At 44.4% G+C, this 22,227-nt stretch overlaps 1 protein-coding gene across 1 annotated transcript; it reads right to left on the bottom strand.

The window, feature by feature from the left end:
* Positions 1–1,238: 1,238 nt before the first annotated feature.
* On the bottom strand, positions 1,239–21,588 carry LOC127585466 (cathepsin D-like). The gene is made up of 9 exons (XM_052042934.1): positions 21,341–21,588; positions 13,190–13,349; positions 12,432–12,555; positions 11,687–11,805; positions 7,364–7,563; positions 7,127–7,249; positions 6,324–6,468; positions 4,836–4,934; positions 1,239–3,038 (listed from the first exon to the last, which is right to left on the bottom strand). Exons 1-9 carry the CDS (start codon positions 21,400–21,402, stop codon positions 2,877–2,879), a joined length of 1,194 nt encoding a protein of 397 aa, XP_051898894.1. The 5' UTR covers positions 21,403–21,588; the 3' UTR covers positions 1,239–2,876.
* Between the last annotated feature and the right edge of the window lie 639 nt (positions 21,589–22,227).

A 22,227-nucleotide genomic window follows, 5' to 3' on the forward strand; every position in this document is an offset into this window, starting at 1 on the left:
GAGAGAACTGCAGATGCTGGAATCTGGAGCAAAGGAAAACAAACTGCTGGAGGAACTCAGCAGGTCAGGCAGTATCTATAGAGAGAATTGGACAGTCGACACTTCAAGGTAAAGACCCTTCATCTGGACTGTAGATGCTGCCTGACCCTTGAGTTCCACCAGCAGTTCGTGCTTTGCTCCAGCCCTTATTGACCTGCATCTAAGGTTACATGAAGGGCATTGTGGAATAATTGGTTTCTTCTCCATGCTGTCATCTCCACTGTGACCAAACCTACTGGGAACAACAAATTTCAGGTCTCCAGGATGGTTTATGTCAGAGCTCTGAATAAATTTAAACTCTTGATTTGCCACAGCTCAAGAGCAATCAGATCTGACAACAGGGAATCAGGATCTGTCAGCATCTGTCAGGAGGTGGCAGGAATGGGGGGAGATGAACCAGCTGCATTCAGACATTGCTCCAGCGCTGTCAGTTCTTGCTGTGTTGTCCTGTTCTGGTCTGACATCACTGTGCAAGCTAAACTCATACAGTACCTATGGCTCAGTGGGTCAAACTCTTTGATTAGAAAGTCATCAGTTCAAGTCCCAATCCAGAGAATTGAGCACAATCAAGGTCAACAGTCAAGTGCACCACTGATGGAGGGCAGCATTGTCAGAGGTGCTGTCATTTTGGTGACGATTAGAATTAAGCCCTAGCTTTCCTTCCCTTCCCCACCTTGAAGGGCAGGAGAAATACCGTGATTAGGCTGGTATTTATTCTTCAGCCAGCATCATCATTTCTTGGTCATAATTTGTTTGGTAGATTTTGCTGTGCCATATTTCACACATCATAATTACTTCATGGCATTGCCCAACACATAACACCCTACAGGAATGGAAGTTGCCACAATTCCATGAGGTTTAGATATGCACTTGGGTAGAACCTATCACCTGGTTTTGGAATGGAGGAAAACTAAGAGCTCCAGTTTCCTACAAGGATGTGCCACTAGGTTAAAGTGGATGCTGTAAATTACCCTTTAGTGTAGGTGAATCCAAAAATCAAGGGTTGATGTACATGAGGGAAATGAGTTGCAGGCAAAATGGTACTGATGAGATTACCAGGGTGAATCCAATGAGCCAGATCACCTCTTGCAGCATAGATTTGAACATGGTGAAACTTTAGTACATGCACTGACTTACAGAAAACCACTCAATTCTTACAAGATATTCTACGAAGAAACAAAAATCACTCTGAATCCCAGTAACTCTTAGCACAAGAACAAACTTCATTTTATTCTTTTAATTTTAAATACAATCAAAACCCTAGTTGTTTAAGTGAGAACTATGTCACAGGTTTTCTCCATGGATGTTACAGTCAAATCAAAGAGGGTTAAAAGATTATAGGCAAAGATTTTTTATATGTGAGAGGAGAGGGGAAAAAAGGATAGAACTAGGAACTATTACAATAAAAAGAAAACCACTCAAATTCAGTGGGAATTTAAGAGAAACCTTTCTAGAGTGGTGAGATTGTGGAATTCACTCCACTGGGAATGGATGGGAAAAATCATGGAGGTGGATTTGAAAAGTTGGACAAGGACAAGAATGGGACAAGGACAAGATGAACATGGGTGGAAGATGGCCAATGTAGAGCTTAAACACTAGCATCGACTTGTTGGGCTGAATGGCCTGCCCATGTTGCAGACTTCCAACTGTGATTTTTTTTTGTTAAACTAGCCTCTAATGGTGCAAGTGAAATACTGTAATGATTATTTATTCCACAGGTTAAATAGGCTTAATTTTAGTACTTATCCAAAAACATCAAACACAAGGTACTTGATGTTAGATGCAGTTCCATTAAAACTTCAAGCCCAAATGAACAAACAGCTGGCAAGGACAGGGAGAAAGTAACTGGTGTGCAGGATGGGGACATGGCCACTCTCCCAGGAGTAGAGGACTGTGCAGAATATTGTAGGTCCTGGATTGTTAAAAGGGAATTTACAGAGACAAAATGAATTCTGTTTCCATCCTCAGGAGGAAATATTTATTTATTCCCATACCATGCCAAGGACGCACCCGCACATCATTTCAGCCCTTGTTTTGAAACCCACAACATTGAGCAGTCTGCAGTAAACTCTACATACAGGTATATACAGAAAGCATTACTAAACAAGGCTAAACCATTACTTTTAATTTAGATTTTGTTGTCACAGAAATTAAAGACACCTTCCCCCCCATGCTCCCCACCCCCCAACCAAATTCCTGATGGAGATGCAATCAATAACCTCCAACTGCTTAGTGCCTTATCCCCAAAACCATTGTATCCAAGAAAGATTAAAACAGGCACAGCATGGGCACTGAGACAAGTATCTGCAACAACCACAGCTAAATGCAAGCTTGGTAGACAACGTATTCCAGGGACTCAGATCTGTCTGACCAAACCAGGGCAAATGGCTGGGTAGGTTCACCATGCAGCATCATCAGGCACTAGGTAACTAGCAGTGACTGGGACAGAATGGGGAAGGTAGAGAGGAAGCCAAATGCATCATCATCAGACATTAATGGTTCAAGGAGAATGGTTCTCACCTCTAACAAAAGTGGGGTCAGAAGTGTTGGGAGGTGGCAGGGGTGCTTTGTACAAGAGCAGCAAGTTTACCCAAAAGTTTGCCCAAAAATAACTTGGCTGCCCGGAGTTTCAGCTCTTTGATATATTGGATTTAGATAATCAGTGCTGACCAAGGGATCAGTGGCCAATGTCACCAGACCTATTGAAGTTCATTCAGAGGGGCAAGGGTCATGGAGGTGTGGTGTTGGGAGAGTAGGGCACTAGTAGCAGCCAAGCTACAGACAGCCTGAAATCAGACAAAGGAAAACAGGATATTGCCTCAGATTCAGAGAATGCTTTACACTGCTGCAGCAAAGCCCACACGGTTGCTGGCACGGTCAAAGACGCTGTAATAGCGGCCAATGAAGACATCGCCCAAGATCCAGAGCGGCCCAATAGGAGGTGGGATGTCCATGGCCAGGAATCCACTGAGGCATATAGTCCTTCCAAACTTAGTGATCTGGGGAACAGAAAAAAGAAAAGCTAAAGATTAGAAACTAACCATTTGTTTATGCCTACAGTAAGAGGTTTGAAAGACAGATTGTGGATGTTAAGAATCCAACTGCAGCTCACAGGGCAGGCAGAACCCAACCTACCTACATCACCCACAAAACACTTGCAGAGATTAGGGTTTTAAAGTCAAAATAGACACAAAGATGTTTCCACTGGACCTATTGTGGCATAAATATAGTAGTTCCCAAAAAAACCACATGGGAGAGCCACAGAACTTTTTACCCAGAAGAGTGCAAGGATGTAGAACTTTCTCCCACAGGGAGCAATTGGGTTAAATAATGGAGGATTTTTGGGGGCAGGGGGAAGAAGAGAGCCGAATGAGGGTGAAAAGAATAAGGGGGGGGTTCCAGGACTGGCATCTGAGCATAGGAAAATGGTCTGAGTAGAAACATCAGCAGCTGGGTCAAAATAACCTGTTTACATAAGAGGGGATTAGAGTGGTCCTTATTACTTAGTACTGCAGACGGTTCCCAGAGAACTGGGGTAATAGATTTTAAGTCTTTGCAGTTTCTCATTCATTGATTTCAGTCAAGAATAACCTGGTCTGGCAGCAAAACCCAAGTGTCCAAAGGACAAAGTCTGCCTCTTACACCAATAATGTCATTTAAGATTTTAAATGCTTGATACAAGAGGTACTCTAAGGGTTGGGTGGGAGGCAGAGGGTCACCAAGTAGCAGTCATGCTCTTCAACTTTAGACCTAGGTTCAAATTCTTCCCAGAGAAATGGGGTGCAAGGTCATTCTCCACTGGCTGGCAGGCTTCAGTGAGGAATGAGTTGTCCCTTGTAACTGGGTTGAGGGTCTCAGTGGGTAGCACTCCACCCAAGTTAGGATGTGGTTTCACACCAAGGCTCAAGCACAGAATCACTCACCATGGAAACAGGCCTTTTGGCCCAATGGGTCTGTGCTGTCAACCACTCATTTATGCTAATCCTACGCCAATCCCATTTGATTCTCCCCACACTCTCATCAACTCCCCCCAGATTCTACCATTTATCTATACCCTAGGAGCAATTTAGTGGCCAATTAACCTGGCAATCCTCATCTTTGGGACGTGGGAGGAACCTAGAGCATCTGAGGGAAAACCACACAAGGCACAGGGAGGACATGCAAACCCCAGACAGAACACCAGAGACCAGGACTGAACCCAGTTCACTGGAGTGTTGGGGCAACAGCTCCACTGCCTGAGCCACTCACAATCCAGGGCAATTACTGTTGTGTGCACCACAGCCAGGAGGTGCAATCAAGGTTCAAAAGCACAATACTGCAGATGCTGCAAATCCAACATCAAAAATAGTAAATGCTGGAAACAGTTCTACTAGTGCCCTGGAGACAACAGAAAATAAATGGTCTATCTGCACTCTCTCTGTAAATGTAACACTTTATTCTGCATTGTTATTGCTTTTCCCTTGTACTACCTCCAGGTACTGTGATGAAATTATCCCACTGTTTTTCCCACTGTACCTCAGTACATGTGACAATAATAAACCAATTCAAAATGAAACAGTTGTTTGTTCAGAGAATTTTGCTATACAGAAATACCAACAGAATCTCTGCATCAAGTAGCAACTTGCTGGGGCTGAGGCACCTTGTCCTTTAATAAGGCGAGGTGGGAAGAGCTGCCAGAAATGGAACGCGTCCTATTCCCAAAGCTATTTAGTGCTCATCTTAATCAGCACAGGAAAAAAAACAGAGCAGAAACTAAGTCACCCGGCTGCAGGTAATTAAATGGCCAGCTGTTTCACCTGCATCACGTAGTCCTCCCCAGTCAGTGAGAACTTCTTGCCTCCCAGCGTAAAGGTGATAATGGGAAGAGTTGGAATCTTTGCACAGTCGATCATATACTGTCAGTATAAGGGAAACGAAACATCAATGTCAACTTTTACACAGCAAAGAACATCTTGTGTTTCTTGTTGCAACCTCAGGACATCCCAATGCGTTTTACAAGTGTGGTCTCTGTTTTAACATACAAACTCAGCACCCAATCTACATACAAGCTTCCAAAAGCAGCAAAGTAGTAGGCAATCAGATAACTCTTCTGGCGTTAATTGAATGAATATTGATTAGAATAATGAAGGACATTAACCCTCCGTCAAGAAACTACACCATTAGCATGTCAGGATGTGGGACAGAACTTCAGGCTGCTAAAATTCAGACAAAATGCTGTACTTTTTCCAGCCCATCCCCAACAATGCATTTTCTGGCCTTGACCTCCATCATTAAAACCAATTGAGTTTCCTGTGCCCCATTTGAGACTACTATAATGGCATTTGAAGATTGTGAAAGGCACAGTTATATATATTCACCTTAAAAAGGTGAAATAACTCTAGGTTTAACCACCAGGAGTATTTATAAACATAACTGAGCCACACAAGGAGATATTACAGCAGGATTAAGAACTGGATCAAAGTTAGTTCTTAAGAGGAATGTTTTACAAAGAAATGTTTAGGGAGGTGTTCTGGAGCTTCAGCCCAGCTAGCTGAAAGCATGGCCACAAGTGAAGCAACTTGGAGGTGAGCAAGAGGCCAGAGTTGGCAGAGCAGAATGTTCTTGTGCAAGAGAGAGTTAAATACATTTTGTGGGCAAGGAGAGACAATAATAGGATTGGACAATTAAAATGAGTGGGGAAAATAGAAATTAAAGTGTTGCTGAAGCAAGTGCATTTAAGGCAAGGGGGCAAGTTGGTTTTTAAAATAAACATCTGTCATAATTGCCTCCACCCCAACCCCTGGCAGCACATTCCAGACCCCCATCACTGTATAAGAGGCTTAGATAGGCACATGAATTTGCAAAGAAGAGGGATATGGACATTGTGTAGGCAAAAGGGATTAGTTAGGCATTTAAATTACTGGTTTAATTAGTTCAGCACAATGTGGGCCAAAGGGCCTGTTCCTGTGTTGTATTGTTCTATGTTCAAGCCCAAAGTGGGTGGAACAGTGAGCAGTGGAAAATGGGAGTACAGTTTTGGACAATTTCTAATCTGTTGATACAGTGGGTGAGGCCAGGATAAAGAAATAGACAAAAGGTTTCAGCAGATGAGCAGAGGCTGCAATGAAACCTCAAAAGCCTTGCTGATTCAAACCTGGAGTTCATCCTCCCAACTGACCTGCACCACAGAAAACAGATTTTGTTCAGTAATGCTCCTGTGAATTACAATTCACTATGAAAAAGTTGCTACATGAACACATCGTTACCACTTGTTGTCCAAGTAAATATAGAAAGGCTCCATGTACCTCTCCCCGAATGATGGGCAGCGCACCAATGACCTTCTGAAGGGCTTCAATCTCTTGCACAGGCCCAACAATGAGCGATGTTCCTGTATCCACTATAGCCTGGCAACCTCCCTTGCACAGGGTCAGCTGACTTCCTACAGATACCCTGCATGAATTGTGGGTGAGATAAGAGATAGTAAAACAAGGAACAGGATCAGAGAAATTCCCTGAAAAATTCTCAAAGGAGTAAATCTCCAATAATCCACCATTCCATTATTCTGAAATCATGATAGCTTGGCATCCATCTCGTTGGGGCCCCCGTTTCCCATGCTCCCTCGTAACTTACTAGAAAATTTATCATACATTACTGTGTAATATTTAAAAATGCATTGGGAGTATTAATTGGAACAACATCCAATAGTCTGGAAAATTTGCCCATGCAGTTCCACAAGAGTGCCTAGTGTGCTGAATTTATGGAGTTTTACTATACAACCTTGGCTCTGAACACCATGGAAACACTGGCTTCTGGAACAAGTATCCCAGATCCTTAAGACGTGCCAAGGTCAAGTCTCCACTCCATTAGTGACAAATCCATTAGAGGTCACAGGTGAAAGTACCTGCAAAGCTCAGGGGAGATAGGTACTGAACCCAGCAAGAAGCTCCCGTGACCAAACTGCTGGCTTCTGCAATGAATGAACAAGAATTCAGGAGAAGCAGTGGGAGATATCAACTATGTCTGTGGATCTGTACTCAGGAGGCAAGAACTCAAAAAAGAAAACACAAGAGGGGAGACTGGGAAGAGCCTGAAGCTGGCTCAGACTTACTGATCCATTTTTATTTGCCAATAGGCCTGGCGTGTGACATTCACATAGTGCAAGTCTCCAGTGTAGTACTTGGGGTCAATGCCTCCCAGCAGCAGTTCACCTCCAGGCTGAGTGCTTGTATTCCTGAAACCAAGAAACAGAAAGCAGCAGGAACATTAGAAAAATGGCAAAAAGAATTAACACAAGAATAAGATACAGAGCAGAAGTTGGAGAGAAGAAAATACAGACAAAGCCCACCTGTTCAGGTAAAAGGAGAAGATATCTTTTTCCAATAGTTTCTGTTTCATCATGTTATCAAACACAGGCAGGACACCATCAACAGAAATTGTTGGGTAGGCCATGCCGAGGATCCCATCGAATTTTGCGGCAATGAAAGTCAACCCAGGCTGTTTAACTGCCTCAGCGAAGATCTGCTTTGGGGTTTTCATGTCACCAATCTAGAAATCAAAGTGAACCAAGATCAAAGCTTCACACTGGCCAGACAGGGCAATTCAGCTCCTACCAGTAACTTTTGTTCTGCTCTTCCCAACACCTCAATTTTAAAATTTCCATTCCAGCTTTCAAAACTTCTCCATGGTCACTCCCTCCCTATCTGTGCAACCTTCCCTCCAAGACAGCTCCCCTCCAATTATGGCCCAACTGCCCCCAGATTATTCACTGCATCAGTGGCCATGTTATTAGCTGCCAAGGCCCCAAGCTCCAGAATTCCTTCAAACTGGCATGGTAGTGTAGCAGTTAGCATAACACTATTACAGTGCCAGGGACCCAGGTTCAATTCCAGCCACTGTCTGTAAGCAGTTTGTATGTTCTCCGTGTGGGTTTCCTCCAGGTGTTCCCAATTCCTCCCACATTCCAAAGACACATGGGTTAGGAAGTTGTGGGCATACTATGTTGGTGCTAGAAGTGTGACGACACTTGTGGGTGCCCTCAGAACACTCTGCGCAAAAAGATGCATTTCACTGTGTGTTTCAATGTACATGTGACTAAGACATCTCATCTTAAAGGACACTTAAAACCTCCCTCTGACCAAGCTTTTTGGTCACTTAACCTTGTGACCTGGGGTCAAATTTTGTTTGGTATTCACTCCCTTGAAGATCCAGCTCCACTGAAAGATGCTGTACAATTGCAACCCATTACTGCAATTCATACCTCCACAACTATGCCAAGTTAGGTGACCACCAGCACTTCTTTTTGTCGGGAAGGCAGAAAACCAAGGCAACAACCTTCTCAGACAGTCATTCAGGTACCCTAGTGGTAGGCCCGACTGACTTCCTCTCCCCCATGGCACAAAGCCACAGTTCCAGAGATGCAGTCCCACCCCTCTAAGCCAGTGCCTTCCCAGTTTACTCATCCTCCTCCTCTGCAGCTAGAGTTCACGAAGGGGGGTAAAAGAAATAAAGCAGTACACGCTCCCACTTGATGTAGGAACATTTTCCAGCAAGAGGCATTGGATCAGTTGCCACAAAGCTGTAGTCACTCACTCTCCCTGGGCAAGGTAATGCCAAGAATAGAACACTCAAGTCAGGATACAGCAAGCTTCCCACCACAACTGATTCATCCGCTACAAATGGCATTGAGTCAGGGAATTTTCACCCACAGTTACCACACATACCTTGTGCTTGCAGTAAGCAATTAGGAGTGTAACATGCCCATTTCAACAAACTAACAGTAACAGCTTCAAACACTCCCAGGATAGGGGCAGTTTGTACACTGTCCTATCACACACTCCAAGGGCAGGAACAGCAAGGTGAACACCAAAATCTGGGCTGCTCCAGAGGGGAATGCCATACTGGGAAGGGCTACCTGGGGGACTCAAATTAAACCCCAAGCAAAATTGACTATCACTGCAAATGCTGTTCTAGAGATTCCAACAACACAGGCACAGTGACTTGACCTACCACCGCAGGCTGGGAGAAACGCTTGCTGGACTGGGTAGCTAGCACATTTCAACATGGCAAAAACAACAAGCCAGTCTGGGGCATGCCAAGATGTAATATGGGGGTCATGTTCAGCTGGATCTGTGGTCACTGACAGAGCTCCTGGTGCAAGACCTAGTCTGCTCACTCAGACTGATGAGAGATCTTCCAGGGCTGTTGTTGGAGAAACAGAGGTGGTCTCTCCATCCTTCAATCAGCATCACTTATATACACACACACACGACAACCTGGTCATTACCATGTTACACTTTGTATCTTGCCGTGCTCAAGATGGGATGAGATCTATTTTTGGCCAACTGCCCTGTCCACACCCCAGTGCCTTGAGGCTGCCCATGCAGAGTCAGGGCCAAGAAACCAGGGAGCTGCACACCCTCATCCTCTCAGTTCTCATCTTAGCTGAGCCCAAATGCCAGACTATCCTGACAAAATGGCTTTCCAATACCTATCCTGTGATGTCTTCTAAGAGTGGATTGGTCTGCAATGTCACATTATTGCGTGCAGTTCTGGTCATCACATTACAGGAAAGATGTGGAGGCATTGGAGAGGGTACAGAAGGGGTTCACGAGGATGTTACCTGGATTAGAGAGCATGAGCTACAGAGAGGTTGGACAAACTTGGATTATTTTCCCTACAGCATTGGAGGCAGAGGTATATTCTGTCAGAAGTATAAAGTTATGAAGCATAGATAGGTTAGGTAGAGCCCATTTCCCCCAGGGTGGAAATGAGAAATACTAGAGGGCATAGCTTTAAGGTGAAAGGGGGAAGTTTAAAGGAGATATGTGGCACTTCTTTTTTGAAAAGGAAACAGGTGACTGGGGAAGTGATGGAAGCAGTTACAAAGCAACATTTAGACAGATGAACAAGGATTGGAGGAATACAGACTTAGCACAGACAGATACGAGATTTAAATTGGCATCATGAAAGACAGAAACACAGTGGGCCAAAGGGCCATTTCCCAAGTTGTACTGTTCTATGATCCATGTTCTACCACCCAAACACATGGATCCATCCCTATCAGTTGTTCAGGAGAGTCCACACCACTCCTCACCATGCACTTACATAAGGCCAATATTAACAAAGTAAGCTGGTCCAGAATGGTGCTGTAGGTTACACATCCTACAAAGGCTTCACTACAAATCCAACACGATTACCAATTCTAAGCTCTTCCTGCTTGGGCCTAGCTACAACAGGTAATGAGCACACAGATGGAAGAGTAAATAGATTCTTGACTTTAATCAACTGAATCTAGTAGGGATATCTAAAACTAGAAAGGCATAGGTTTAAGGTGAGAGGAGGTTTTAGAAAAAAAAGGGACCCAAGGGGTAAACTCCACACCCCTCCAATGGAAGGGTAGTTGGTATCTAGAAAGAGCTGGCAGAGGCCGTGGTGGAGACAGGAACAATATTTAAGAGGTACTTGGACAGGTATTGAATGAGCAGGGCATAGAGGGATATGGAATGAATGCAGGCAATTGGGATTAGTACAGAAGGGCATGATGGTCAGCACAGACGTGGTGGGCCAAAGGCCTGTTTCTAAGCTGTACAACTGTGAATATGGATAATGCCCACTGCAGGAAATTCAGGGAGAACTCGGGTCAGGCAGCATCTGTGGAAAGAAAAAACTAAACGTTTCAGGTCTATGACCTTCAAGAAACTTACTCAGTTCTGAAGGGTTTCAGACCCAAAACATTAACTGCTTCTCTTTCCACAGCTGCTGCCTGACCCGAGTTTGTTTTTCCCCCTAGTGTTGTTTTTAATTTCGGATTTCCAGCATTTATTTCCCCTGCACCCCACTTTCAAAACCGATTGCAAATTGGTTATATTAAAAATAACAGGCTAGATACAGGGTGAAGCTCTCATTACACTGCCCATCAAACACTCCCAGGGCACAAGCAATCTCACCAGCTACACCAGTGTTGAGGTCAATCTGTGGAAGGCAAATACTCTCTCCAAACAAACAGGAATGCAAATAGTATAGAGTCCAAAGGCACCAAGACCACACTCAAAGCCAATTAACACAAAGGGAACAAAACAAAAATAATATGATTGTAATTGGTGGAGGACATGTTCAGTAGACACTGCCAGATGAGGGGGCTGTCCCATGGAGCAATTGACAGGGATGGACCCACATCCTCAGGTGTTTGGCAATATGCCCAAGCAACCCAGGATTCGGAGAAGGGCAAGTTCTGGTAAGTATTTCCTCAGGATAGAGAGGGGAGGATAGTCTCACATTAAAGGTCAACCAGTCACAACTGAGATGAGATGTTTCTGACTTGGGTTGGTGGACTTTTGGGATTTTCTGCCTCAGTTATCCATTTATTCAAGGTTGAAGACAGAATCCAGTCAGCAGGTAGAACACAGGCCAGGACGAGTCTGTTCAAGAGGCCACTGCTCACTTCTTAGTGAGACCAGAAGTAACTGACAACTCCAGTTTAAGGATGGAAAGATTTTGTTTCACAACAGGATGCATATTTAAGTGCATAACAGATGACTGGTATTCTGAGATGAGGAAATAAAACATTAGCCACACCTAGCAATATGGGACTCAGAAGCAGCCATCATGGCAGGAATTATACAGAAGGTATGTGGCCACACTAAGCTGGAACAGAGACAGTTTTACTTACAGTTAAAACGTCCTGGCTGAGGAAACCAGAGAGGCTCCCACTTCCATAGCGAATAGAAAACTTTGTTCCATTCTTCACATACGTGCTAGATGCATCCGATTTGTACTTATGATGAATCCCTGAACAGAAAGGGTTCAGTTGAAAAGAGCTAACTTGAAATCTTCATCCCTTCAACACCAGGTTCAAATCACAACTGTCCTTTAAAATAAATTTGTCCTGGGCAAATTTAATGTCGGTACCCCCTACACTGCCCTATTAAACACTCCCAGAACAGGATAGCAGTGTACAATAACAGCTTCCTCTCCATTGTCCGCACAGGGCAACAATGATTCAATCACAACCCCCTCCACCATCACGATAGTGCAGCGGTTAGCTTAACGCTATTACAATGCTAGAGACCCGGGTTCAATTCCGGCCACTGTCTGTAAGGAGTTTGTATGTTCTCCCAGTGTCTGTGTGGGTTTCCTCCGGGTGCTCTACTTTTCTCCCACGTTCCAAAGACGTACGGGTTAGGAAGTTGTGGGCATGCTATGTTGGCACCAGAAGCATGGCAACACTTGTAGGCTGCCTGCAGAACACTAAAGATGCATTTCATTGTGTGATTTGATGTACACGTGACTAAGATATCTTATCTTCAGGGCAACTAGGAACTGGGCAATTAGCACCAACTGTCAGTGATTCCCACCCCAAAGGATTTTTTTTTTTAATTATACAAATAACACACAACCCTGTTTGTGTTACTCACAACATGCAATGTCCAAGAAGGAGCAGTGGGATGATGGGACCCACAGGTTGGACGATCCAGTGTCGAAGACCACCGTGAACAGCTGTGGTGGTGTGCCAATGCCAATCTGGCCGTAATACTGGGCCTGAAAGAAAGGTGTGCTCGTGAGCACCCTGGGAGAGTTAAATTGCCCAGAACAACCCCACCAGTGATATGAAAAAAGGCAGACCACCATTCCCCACCCCCCAATCACTCCCACCACCCACCCCCCCTAAATCACCCACACATTCCTCCCACTGGTTTCCCTACTTCCCTTTATTCCATGGTCCACTGTCCTCTCCTATCAGATTCCATCTTCTTCAGTTCTTTGTCACTTCCACCTATCACCTCCCAGCTTCTGACACCATTCCCACTCTCCCCACACCTGCCCATCAACCCCCTCACCTGAATCCACCTACCCCCTGCCAGCTTTTGCTCCATTCCTTCCCCCTTTTTATACTGGCCATCTCCCCTCTTTCTTTCCAGTCCTGATGAAAGGTCTTGACCAAAAACATTGACCGTCCATTTCCCTCCCTAGATACAGCCCAACCCATTGAGTTCCTCCAGCTTTGTATTGCTGGAAACAAGAGCAAGCAAAGGGAAGATGGAGGAGAGAGACACAGCAGGCCGACAGCACAAACCAACATTAGCTTAGAGGGAGTGTGTGAAAGTGAGTGCAAGCTACGAGCTAGGAATGCAGTGGACAAGCCAAGGTTTGCTCAGCTGCCACCTGTACTCACATCCAGGTAGTTTGTGAGGATCTCCGGAGTCTCGCCTTTCTTTCCCGGGAACACTGTGTACTTCTCATTCCCATGCTGTCCAGCAGTAACAAGACCGTCAATGGAACCTGCAACGTCAGTCAGGGATTGGCGCACTGACTTGAATTTTGTCAGTGGAATTCTGTCAAACAGTGAAAAATGTTAAGTACTTTCCTCCTATAAATATTGTTTACCCCTCCCCAACTGGGGTCTCTTGCCCAACGAAATCAGAGATGTTGCCTGAGAATCAGAAGTGACAATTTGCCAGTTTATCATTAGGACAATATAACTTAACCCTCAAGTTCACCTCTGCCCTGTATCACTGGACAGTGACCAGGTGGAACCTCAAACAGGAGATCACTCTCTCAGGAGATGGGCAAGTCATTCAGGACCGAGACAAGGAGAAACTCCACTCAGAACATGGAACTATCTACTATTAATTATTGGCCATGGAGTCCAAATTGTTAAAACATATGGAGAGGAGCTGGATAGATTTCTAGGCACCAAAAGGCGTAGAGGGTTGTGCAGGTACAGTGGGAATTCTATATTGAGATTTAAAAACAACCGTGATTGGATTGCATGTCAGGACATTCTCAAAGCGCTGAATGGCCTACCCTTGTTTCCATTCTCAATTACTACACTTCCAGCTTTGCTTCATTTTCAAATCTCCTTTGTCCAAGTCACTAACATGCATCGAGAATAACAGTCCCTGCATCAGCTACTGCCGTTTCCCTCCTCAGTTCCAAAAAGCAAACATTCACCACCACTGCCTTCTATCCCAAATGAAGGTGAGCAGGATTCTACAGCCACAAAGGTGCATTTCAATTACCCTCCAAGACACCCTAACTCATTTTAGGACTGCACTTCCTGAAAGAGTACTTGCATCACAGAACAGACCATTCAGTCCAACAGCTGCGTCAGTGCATGCTCAACATGACCCCTCTCACCGCTGATTTATCCAGCTTCCTCACATCTATCTCTCCCGCTCCCCTTAGCCATTCTGAGGCAAGTTCCACACTCTAACTGAGGAGACAAGACTTTCTCCCCCCCCAATCCCTATTTACGACCGTCTTTTAAAGGTGGTCCCTAGTTCAGGTCTTTGTACCCATCTGGGGACATCACAAGTCAATTTCTGACTAGCATGGGAACAAGGGGTTGAACAGTCTGTGTGCCATAAGCATCTAGGATCCTCTAATTCTACATCCTTTCAAAAGTTCTGAAGGCCTGTCAGATGACCAGTCTTCTCCAGACTAACAATTACACAATGCCTTTTACAGAGCAGGGTTTCAAGAGCTTGAAAAGAAGTTGAACACAAGCATGAGATATCAGGACTTGTGTTACAACTGTATAAATCATTGGTGAGACCACATTTGAAATACTGTGTGCAGTTCTAGTCACCCAGCTATAGGAAGGAGGTCATTAAGCTGCAGAAAAGATTTACAAGGATGTTGCCAGAATTGGAGGGCTTGAATTGTAGAAGAGGCTGGGATATTTTTCTCTGGAGCATAGGAGGCTGTGGGGTGACCTTAGAGGTGTATCAAATCATGAGGGGCACAGACAAGATGAATGGTCACAGCCTTTTTTCCAGGGTAGGGGAGTCTCAAACTAGAGCATACATTTAAAGAGGGGAAAGATTTAAAGGGGGACCATTGGGGCAACTTAATTCCCCCCTCCCCCCCCCCCCCACACACAATGATGGGTACATGGAACAAGCTGCCACAGGAAGCTGTAGGGGAAATTACAATGTTTAAAAGACATTTACACAGATACATATATAGGAAAGGTTTAGAAGGATATGGGCCAAACACAGGCAAGTGGGACTAGCTCAGGTAGACAACTTGGTTGGCATGGACAAATTGGGCCAAAGGACCCATTTACATGTGGTATTACTCAACAACAGGTTAGCAATATTGGAGTAAAGGAAGGCAGTTAGGTTTAAGGAGAGGGTTCCAGAGGTCTCAGCAGCTGAAGGCAAAGCCACCATTGTACATGTGATTAGAAATCAGGGACATCAAGAGGTTAGATTAGAAGCAGCAAGAGATCTTGAAGGGTTGCAGATACAGTACAGCTACCTGACCCATATCTAATGCGACCTGATTACATGGGTCAACTTTACTGGGAAGAAAGTTCCCCAGGCTTGGGTTGGATCTTTGTAAATCAAAGTGTCACTGAATGTTCTTTTATTTCACTCAAGCTTTACTTAAAAAGATAAGTTGTTTATTCTCCTATAATGTTGTTTTATGAAGCCTGAATGAGACCATAAAACACAGGAACAGAATTAGGCCATTCAGCCCATCAAGCCTGTTCCACCATTCAATCACAGCTGATTTATTTTTCCCTCTCAACCCCATTCTCCTCCCCGTAAGTTTTGACACCCTTACTAATCAAGAACCTATCAACCTCTGCTTTAAATATACCCAATAACTTGGCCTCCGCAGCCATCTGCGGCAATGAATTCCACATGAGTGGTTGGGGGAAGAAGGGGTAAATGGGAGTTGGAATAGGTTTATTATTGTCACATGTACTAAGGTACAGTGGAAAACTTGTTTTGCATACTGTTTGTACAGATCAATTCGTTACCCAGTGCATTGAGGTAGTACAAGGTAAAACAATAAAAGAATGCAGAATAAGTGTTACAGGGGAAGTGCAGGTAGACGATAAAGTGCAAGGTCTTAAGATGGGGTGGTGGAGGGGGTCTTGCTCCAGGTCACCCACTGAGAGGCAGGCTCTAAGGATGAAGTGGATGCTGCAGCCTAAAGGGGCAGGAAATGCTAGGAAGATTCCAAGACAGAAGAGGAAGAAAGTACCTCACTTCCAGTTGAGGGTTGTCAAGCTTTCAAGAGTTGGATGCATTCAGGCCCTTGACGCTGGGTCAGATGGCTGCCTGCTCCAAATCGGGATGGTCAGGTCCCGTTTCAAAACTCACCACAATTCTGCAAGCTTGGAGTGGCTGTGTTGGGCCAGGTTTAATCCTGTCCCCAAGCTGTGCCCATAACTCTGTACAGAGTTGTGGACACAGCTCAGCATATCACAGAAACCAGCCTCCCCTCCATGGACTCTGTCTAAACATCTTGCTGCCTCAGTAAAGCAGCCAGCATAATCAAAGACCTCATCCACCCCACACATTCTCTCTTCTCCCATCAGGCAGAAGATACAGAAGCCTGAAAGCACGTACCGCCAGGCTCAAGGACAGCTTCTATCCCATTGTTAAGACTATTGAACGGTCCACTAGTAAGATAAGATGGACTCTTGACTTCACAATCTACCTTGTTATGACCTTGCACCTTATTGTCTACCTGCACTCTGTAGCTGTTACACTTTGTTCTGCATTGTTATCGTTTTCCTTGTTATTACCTCGGTGCACCGTGTAATGAATCGATCTGTACGAACGATATGCAAGACAAGTTTTTCCCCATTGTACCTCAGTACATGTGGCAATAATAAACCAACTCCAGACAGACACCTCATTGGAATTTATAGAGCAATGACATGGAAGAGGGCTGCCCCCAGGAATTTGCTAAAAGATAAAACATTCTCAGGGGACTCCCCCTCCCACTGAGTGCACAACTTTTATTAAAAATCTTCCATAGAACAACAGAGCACAGCTTCACATTTCCCTGTTCTTTACTCATAGCCCCAAGATTTTCCCATTTTACAAGATCTATCCAATTCCCTTTGTCGAGTTTGTCTCCACCACTTCTCCCCCCTTGGCGGTGCACTCCACAACACTGCTTCTCATTTTCCCTCAAGGCAGGCAGCCAAGGGGTCATGACAGGTTTGAATAGATTGGGTACAGAGGAAATGACAGAGAATCAGGCCAATTGATTCTGCCTCAACCACAAACTACTCCACTCATCCCCTTATTTATTCTCCCCACAATCCCATCATCTCCCTTCAGATTCTACCACTCACCTACACTAGGGGCAATTTACAGCAGTCAATTAACCTAGCAGCCCACCTATCTTTGGGTTGGAGAAAACTGGGGCACCCAGAGGAAACCCACATGGTCCCAGGCAGAACGTGCAAACTCCACACAGTTCCCAAAGTCGGGATCAAACCCAGGTTGTGGGACCCGAGGAGGCGACAGCTCTACTGTCCGCACCATTCTGTCATCCACTTGTGGGAAAGAGCATAACTAGTCATTACCTTAAAGTATTCACTAAAAAAGGAATTCAGAGGAAATTTTAAAATGCATAAAAAAAGCACCAGGAATGTGGAACTCACTCCCACAGAGAATGGTTGAGGCAAACAGTATCGATGCATTTAAGGGGCAGCTGAACAAGGAAATAGCGTTCCAGAGTAGCAATTGACTCCAGGATCTAATCCCTCCAACCCATGTAATTTCCTTACAACATGGACTGAGCTGACCTACACCAGCTCTCAGAGCAATCCTGCTCCTACCATCCACCTACATGTTAGGAGCAATTTACAGCAGCCAATTGAATGGCCATTGTGACAAGGGAAACTGAAGCACCCAAAGGAAATCCCCATGGCCATAGGGAGAACGTGCAAACTCTGCAGAGGTCAGGATCAAACCCAGGTCACTGCAGCCAAGAGATAACAGCTCTACCAACTGACACACACACACTAGTTGTGGTAACCAATCACAACTCTAGGTCTGCTGAAGACTGTGACACCAAAGTGCACTCCTTACTGGTTCCAGACTCCAGCTTAGCCCCAGGTCTATACATCAACCGCATTTCAATTAGTTCTCAGACTGTAAACTACTACTGGTTATCCTTTATATAAACGCCAACCAAATTACAGTCAACAATTCACACCTGGGTAATTGATTATTCTACACATACAAAACCAGCCCCCATACCTCCCTACCCCCCAAGTAGACTCCAACCAATTTCTGGGCATCTATTATTAGAGGTGAAATCCTGCCCTTCTCCCCTCCCACAATATCTCCTTAGTTCCCATCTTATAATTCCCACCCAGTCATGTTTATATTTATATGTCTATTGATATTCTCCAGACTAATCAAGTGGGCACAGAAGCAGTAGATGAACTGCACTTCAGAAAATAATGAGATGCATTTGGAGAGGGTAAATAAGGCAACGCAGAATTAAAGTTATAATATTCAAGCATACAGGGAGCTTAACTGTATGCCCACATATTCCCAAGATAGGACTTGTGTCTTAACCTTATCAGTTGAGCCATGGTCTCAGAACAGGAATCTCATGCCAGGATCGTACAAAACAGTCAGGCCACAACGAGTGTGCAGGGCTCTGGTCACACCACAGGAAGGATATGTTAACACCAGGGACGGTTGTAGGAGTGGTTCACAAGAACACTGCTAGAGCTGACAAAAGTTTCCATAAGAGGAGAGACCAATGTGGTTTTCTTTAGCACAGAAGGATTTAATCAACATGTACAGTTATTAGGGGGAGGTCAAGGGAAGGCATTTCCTTTAGCAGAGAAATTACAACTAGAGGACCTGGGATTAAGATTAATAACCAATTGATTAGAAAACAAAACTTGTTCACCCACAGCATTGCAGTCTGAAACTCAATACCATGAAATGCTGAAGGAAACTAGCCTCATTAAGTACCTGAATGACCATGTGCTGTGCCATACTGTATAGCAATGGTTTAATTTCATAGTTTTTCCTTGGCTAGGATGGATACAATGAACTAAAAGGCTTCTTTCTATACTATAAATATCTGAATTCTTGATCCTATATCACCACTACCCCCACAGAACCCAGATTATCTAATTCAATACTGGGAGCCCATTGTTGAAAGCATTGGGGAAATAATGTCCCATTCTCAATTTCCCTTGAACCCAGTACTTCGCTGAACAATTTCAGAGCAACTAGGAGGGACTGTTGTAGGTCTGGAGTCACATATGGATAAAAGTAGTAAACTGCCCCCCCCCCCCCAAAATTGATCAAGATAGTGACTGAATTTCTGTAGAAAAACCTCAAGATCAGTAACGGCAACAGCTGCTGTTTATGGCAAATTAAATGCATTGAAATTCCTCAGCTAGCATGATGTACATGCGCTGTCACTGGATTTTTCTAAATTTAACAGACGTGGATATTGTTGGCAATGTCACATTTATGGTCAATCCCTAATTGCCCCTAAAAGAGACGGCAGCTATGATTCAACCACATTGTTGGGTCTGGAGTAAGTAAAGTAAGTAAAACTTGGCAATGTAGTTGGTGACCATCTAAAGCTGATCCAAATTCAGTTAGCTTAAAGTGGTTGAATCCTTCACTAGCATCTTGGTTTACAATAACTTAAACCACAAGCTTCCCATTTCTGTGTGCAAGGGGAACTTAGATGAGAACTTAGTTAATCTCTCGCATCAAGGAAATCGGGCTACATAGTAGTGTAGCCGTTAGTGTAACACTTATTACAGCACCTGTGACCCAGGTTCAATTCCTGCCACTGTCTGTAAGGAGTTTGTATGTTCTCCCAGTGACTGCGTGGGTTTCCTTGGGGTGCTCCAGTTTCCTCCCATGTTCCAAAGACATATGGGTTAGGAAGTTGTGGGTATGCTATGTTGGCACCGGAAGTGTGATGACACTTGCAGGCTGCCCCCAGCACATTCTCAATAACACAAAAAGACACATTTCACTGTATGTTTAGATGTACATGTGACTAATAAATAACTTGTATCACTCAACATTAGGAATGGAGTTGATTCATACAACATAAACAGGTCCTTCAACCCACCACATCCATACTGATCATCAAGTATCAATCTATATAGAATGCTCATTTAACACTGCTAGGTCCACAAGCCTTCTATGCCTTGGTGATTCAAATACTCATTTAGATAGTTAAATGTTGAGAGACTACCTAGCTCCTTCTAGCAGTGTGTTCCAGATCCCAACCATGCTCCGGGTGAAAAGATTCCTTCTCAGACCCACCCTATCAATGTTCCTCATGACTTTGTACATCTCTCAGGTATCCCCCTCCACCCCAGTCTCTTCCAGGCCAAGGAAAACAAACCCAGCCTATCCAGGCTCCCCTCATAAGATAAACATTCCAATCCAGGTAACATCCTAGTCAATTTCCTCGGCACATTCTCCAGTGCAATCAAGTCCTTCCTACGATGTGGTGACTAGAACTACACAGTACGCCAGCTACAGCCAAACCAATGTTTTATAAAATTGAGACAAGAGACTGCAAATGCTGGAATCTGGAGCAGAAAACAAACTGCTGTAGGGACTCAGTCTGCAGCATCTGTGGAGAAAATGGCCAGTTGAGACATTTCTGGTCTAGAGCCTTCATCTGGACCAGATGAAAGGTCTCAACCCAAAACATTGACTGGCCATCTCCCACCATAGATGCTGCCTGACACACTGAGTTCCTCCAACATCTTGTTTTTTTCATTAACAATTAAATAGCAGGGAGGATGTGGTACATTTATAGTGACAAAAGAAGCTGGAGGAACTCAGCAGGATCCATGAAGAAAAACAACAGTCAACATTTCAGATCAGGACCATTCTTAGAAGGGCCCTGAACCAAAACATTGACCGCCTGCTTTTCTCCACAGATGCTGCCTGGCCTGTGGAGTTCCTCCAGCATTTTTCATCTAGATTCCAGCATCTGCAGTCCTTTGTTTCTCCACTTAAGGATTGTTAACCTCTGCGGAAGGAAAAACTAAGAGCCACAAGTTAAAAATTAGGAGAAAAGGGGGCAAAGGATCCAAAAAAAAACACCCTAAGTGCAACCAAGGCTTGGAATTCATTGGCCAAAAGAGGCACAGGAGACAGAAACCCTCAGTACATTTATAATGCATTTGGATTAGCAACTGAATAGGTTTCGACTGAAAGCAGGAGATTTCATTTCAAAGGCCACAGTGGGCCAAAAGCTCTCCTGTATCATGCACTTCAGCGAGTCTGATGTCTTCTAGAATGTTAGAAGACGGAGTTTGCAAGTGGGGCCCCACCATAGTGTTCGAGGGCTTTAACCCCGCCCAGTGATTGATGATCAACATGCTAGGAATTAAAATTTTACTGGAAGCGTGCAAACACGAATGATTCCTTCACCCCAAACCCCAACACAAAGCACAAACCACCACCCCACGGCAAGAATGCCTCAAAGTTGCTTACAACACCTTACAGTACCTAAACCTACAACACACGCAGCAGAATAAATAACCGCTCTGGCTCACCTAATAATAGCATCAGCAGTCAGCCACAACTTGCAAAGTAACAGCACCTGGACCCAATTCATAGTTGCTGCACTTTGATCCAACGACTCCCTCCTTCACCCACCGTCTCTGCAGGGACGCGAACTACGTCTGCTACACGATGGCTACTAAATTCAATTCCGGATCGCTGATTGGGCCGTGCCTGCTGTCAATCATCTGAGGTCATCTCTTAGCTCTTTACAGTCATGTGCTATGCACAGTCATATGATGAATCAGCGGACTGCATCAAGGTCGTTTTAAAGCAATAAATTCTAAGGAGCGTGCATTGCATTAGTCATTATGTTTATGTTAAAGTTTCACATACACATTTTCTTCCCACCAATGCCTTTCTGGAAGTGGCTGCCTTGCTTCTAATTCTTGGGTTACTGGTACAGGGCAGAGGCTCAAACCCAAAAATTTAGGCTGGTAGGTCATGTCTTTTGTTCCACTGAAGCCCCGCACTGCTTTCAGGTGTAGAATATCCCATGGCCACGATCTCAAAGAACAGCAGGTTTTTTTTCCCCAGTGTCCTGCTACTTGCCCTTCAACATCACCAAAAAGTATATTAATTGCTGTTGGTGGGAGCTTGTTTACACTGATTAGCAGCTGGTATAGTGGTTGCCTTACTAGACCAGCAGCCAGACTTCTGGACTATCAATCCAGAGACACAAGACACAAATTCTTTTATGGAACTTCGGAGTTCAAATTCAAATAATTAAATAGAGATAGAATAAACTTATCCTCAGTAACAGTAACGATGAAACTACTGGATTGTTATAAAAAGACTTCTGGTTCACTGAGCAACAATCTGCTGAAGGAATTCAGCAGGTCCAGCAGCATCTGTGGGGGAGAAATTAACTTGACATTTC

This window comes from Pristis pectinata, chromosome 33 (assembly GCF_009764475.1).
Source record: "Pristis pectinata isolate sPriPec2 chromosome 33, sPriPec2.1.pri, whole genome shotgun sequence".
NCBI lineage: Eukaryota > Metazoa > Chordata > Chondrichthyes > Rhinopristiformes > Pristidae > Pristis > Pristis pectinata.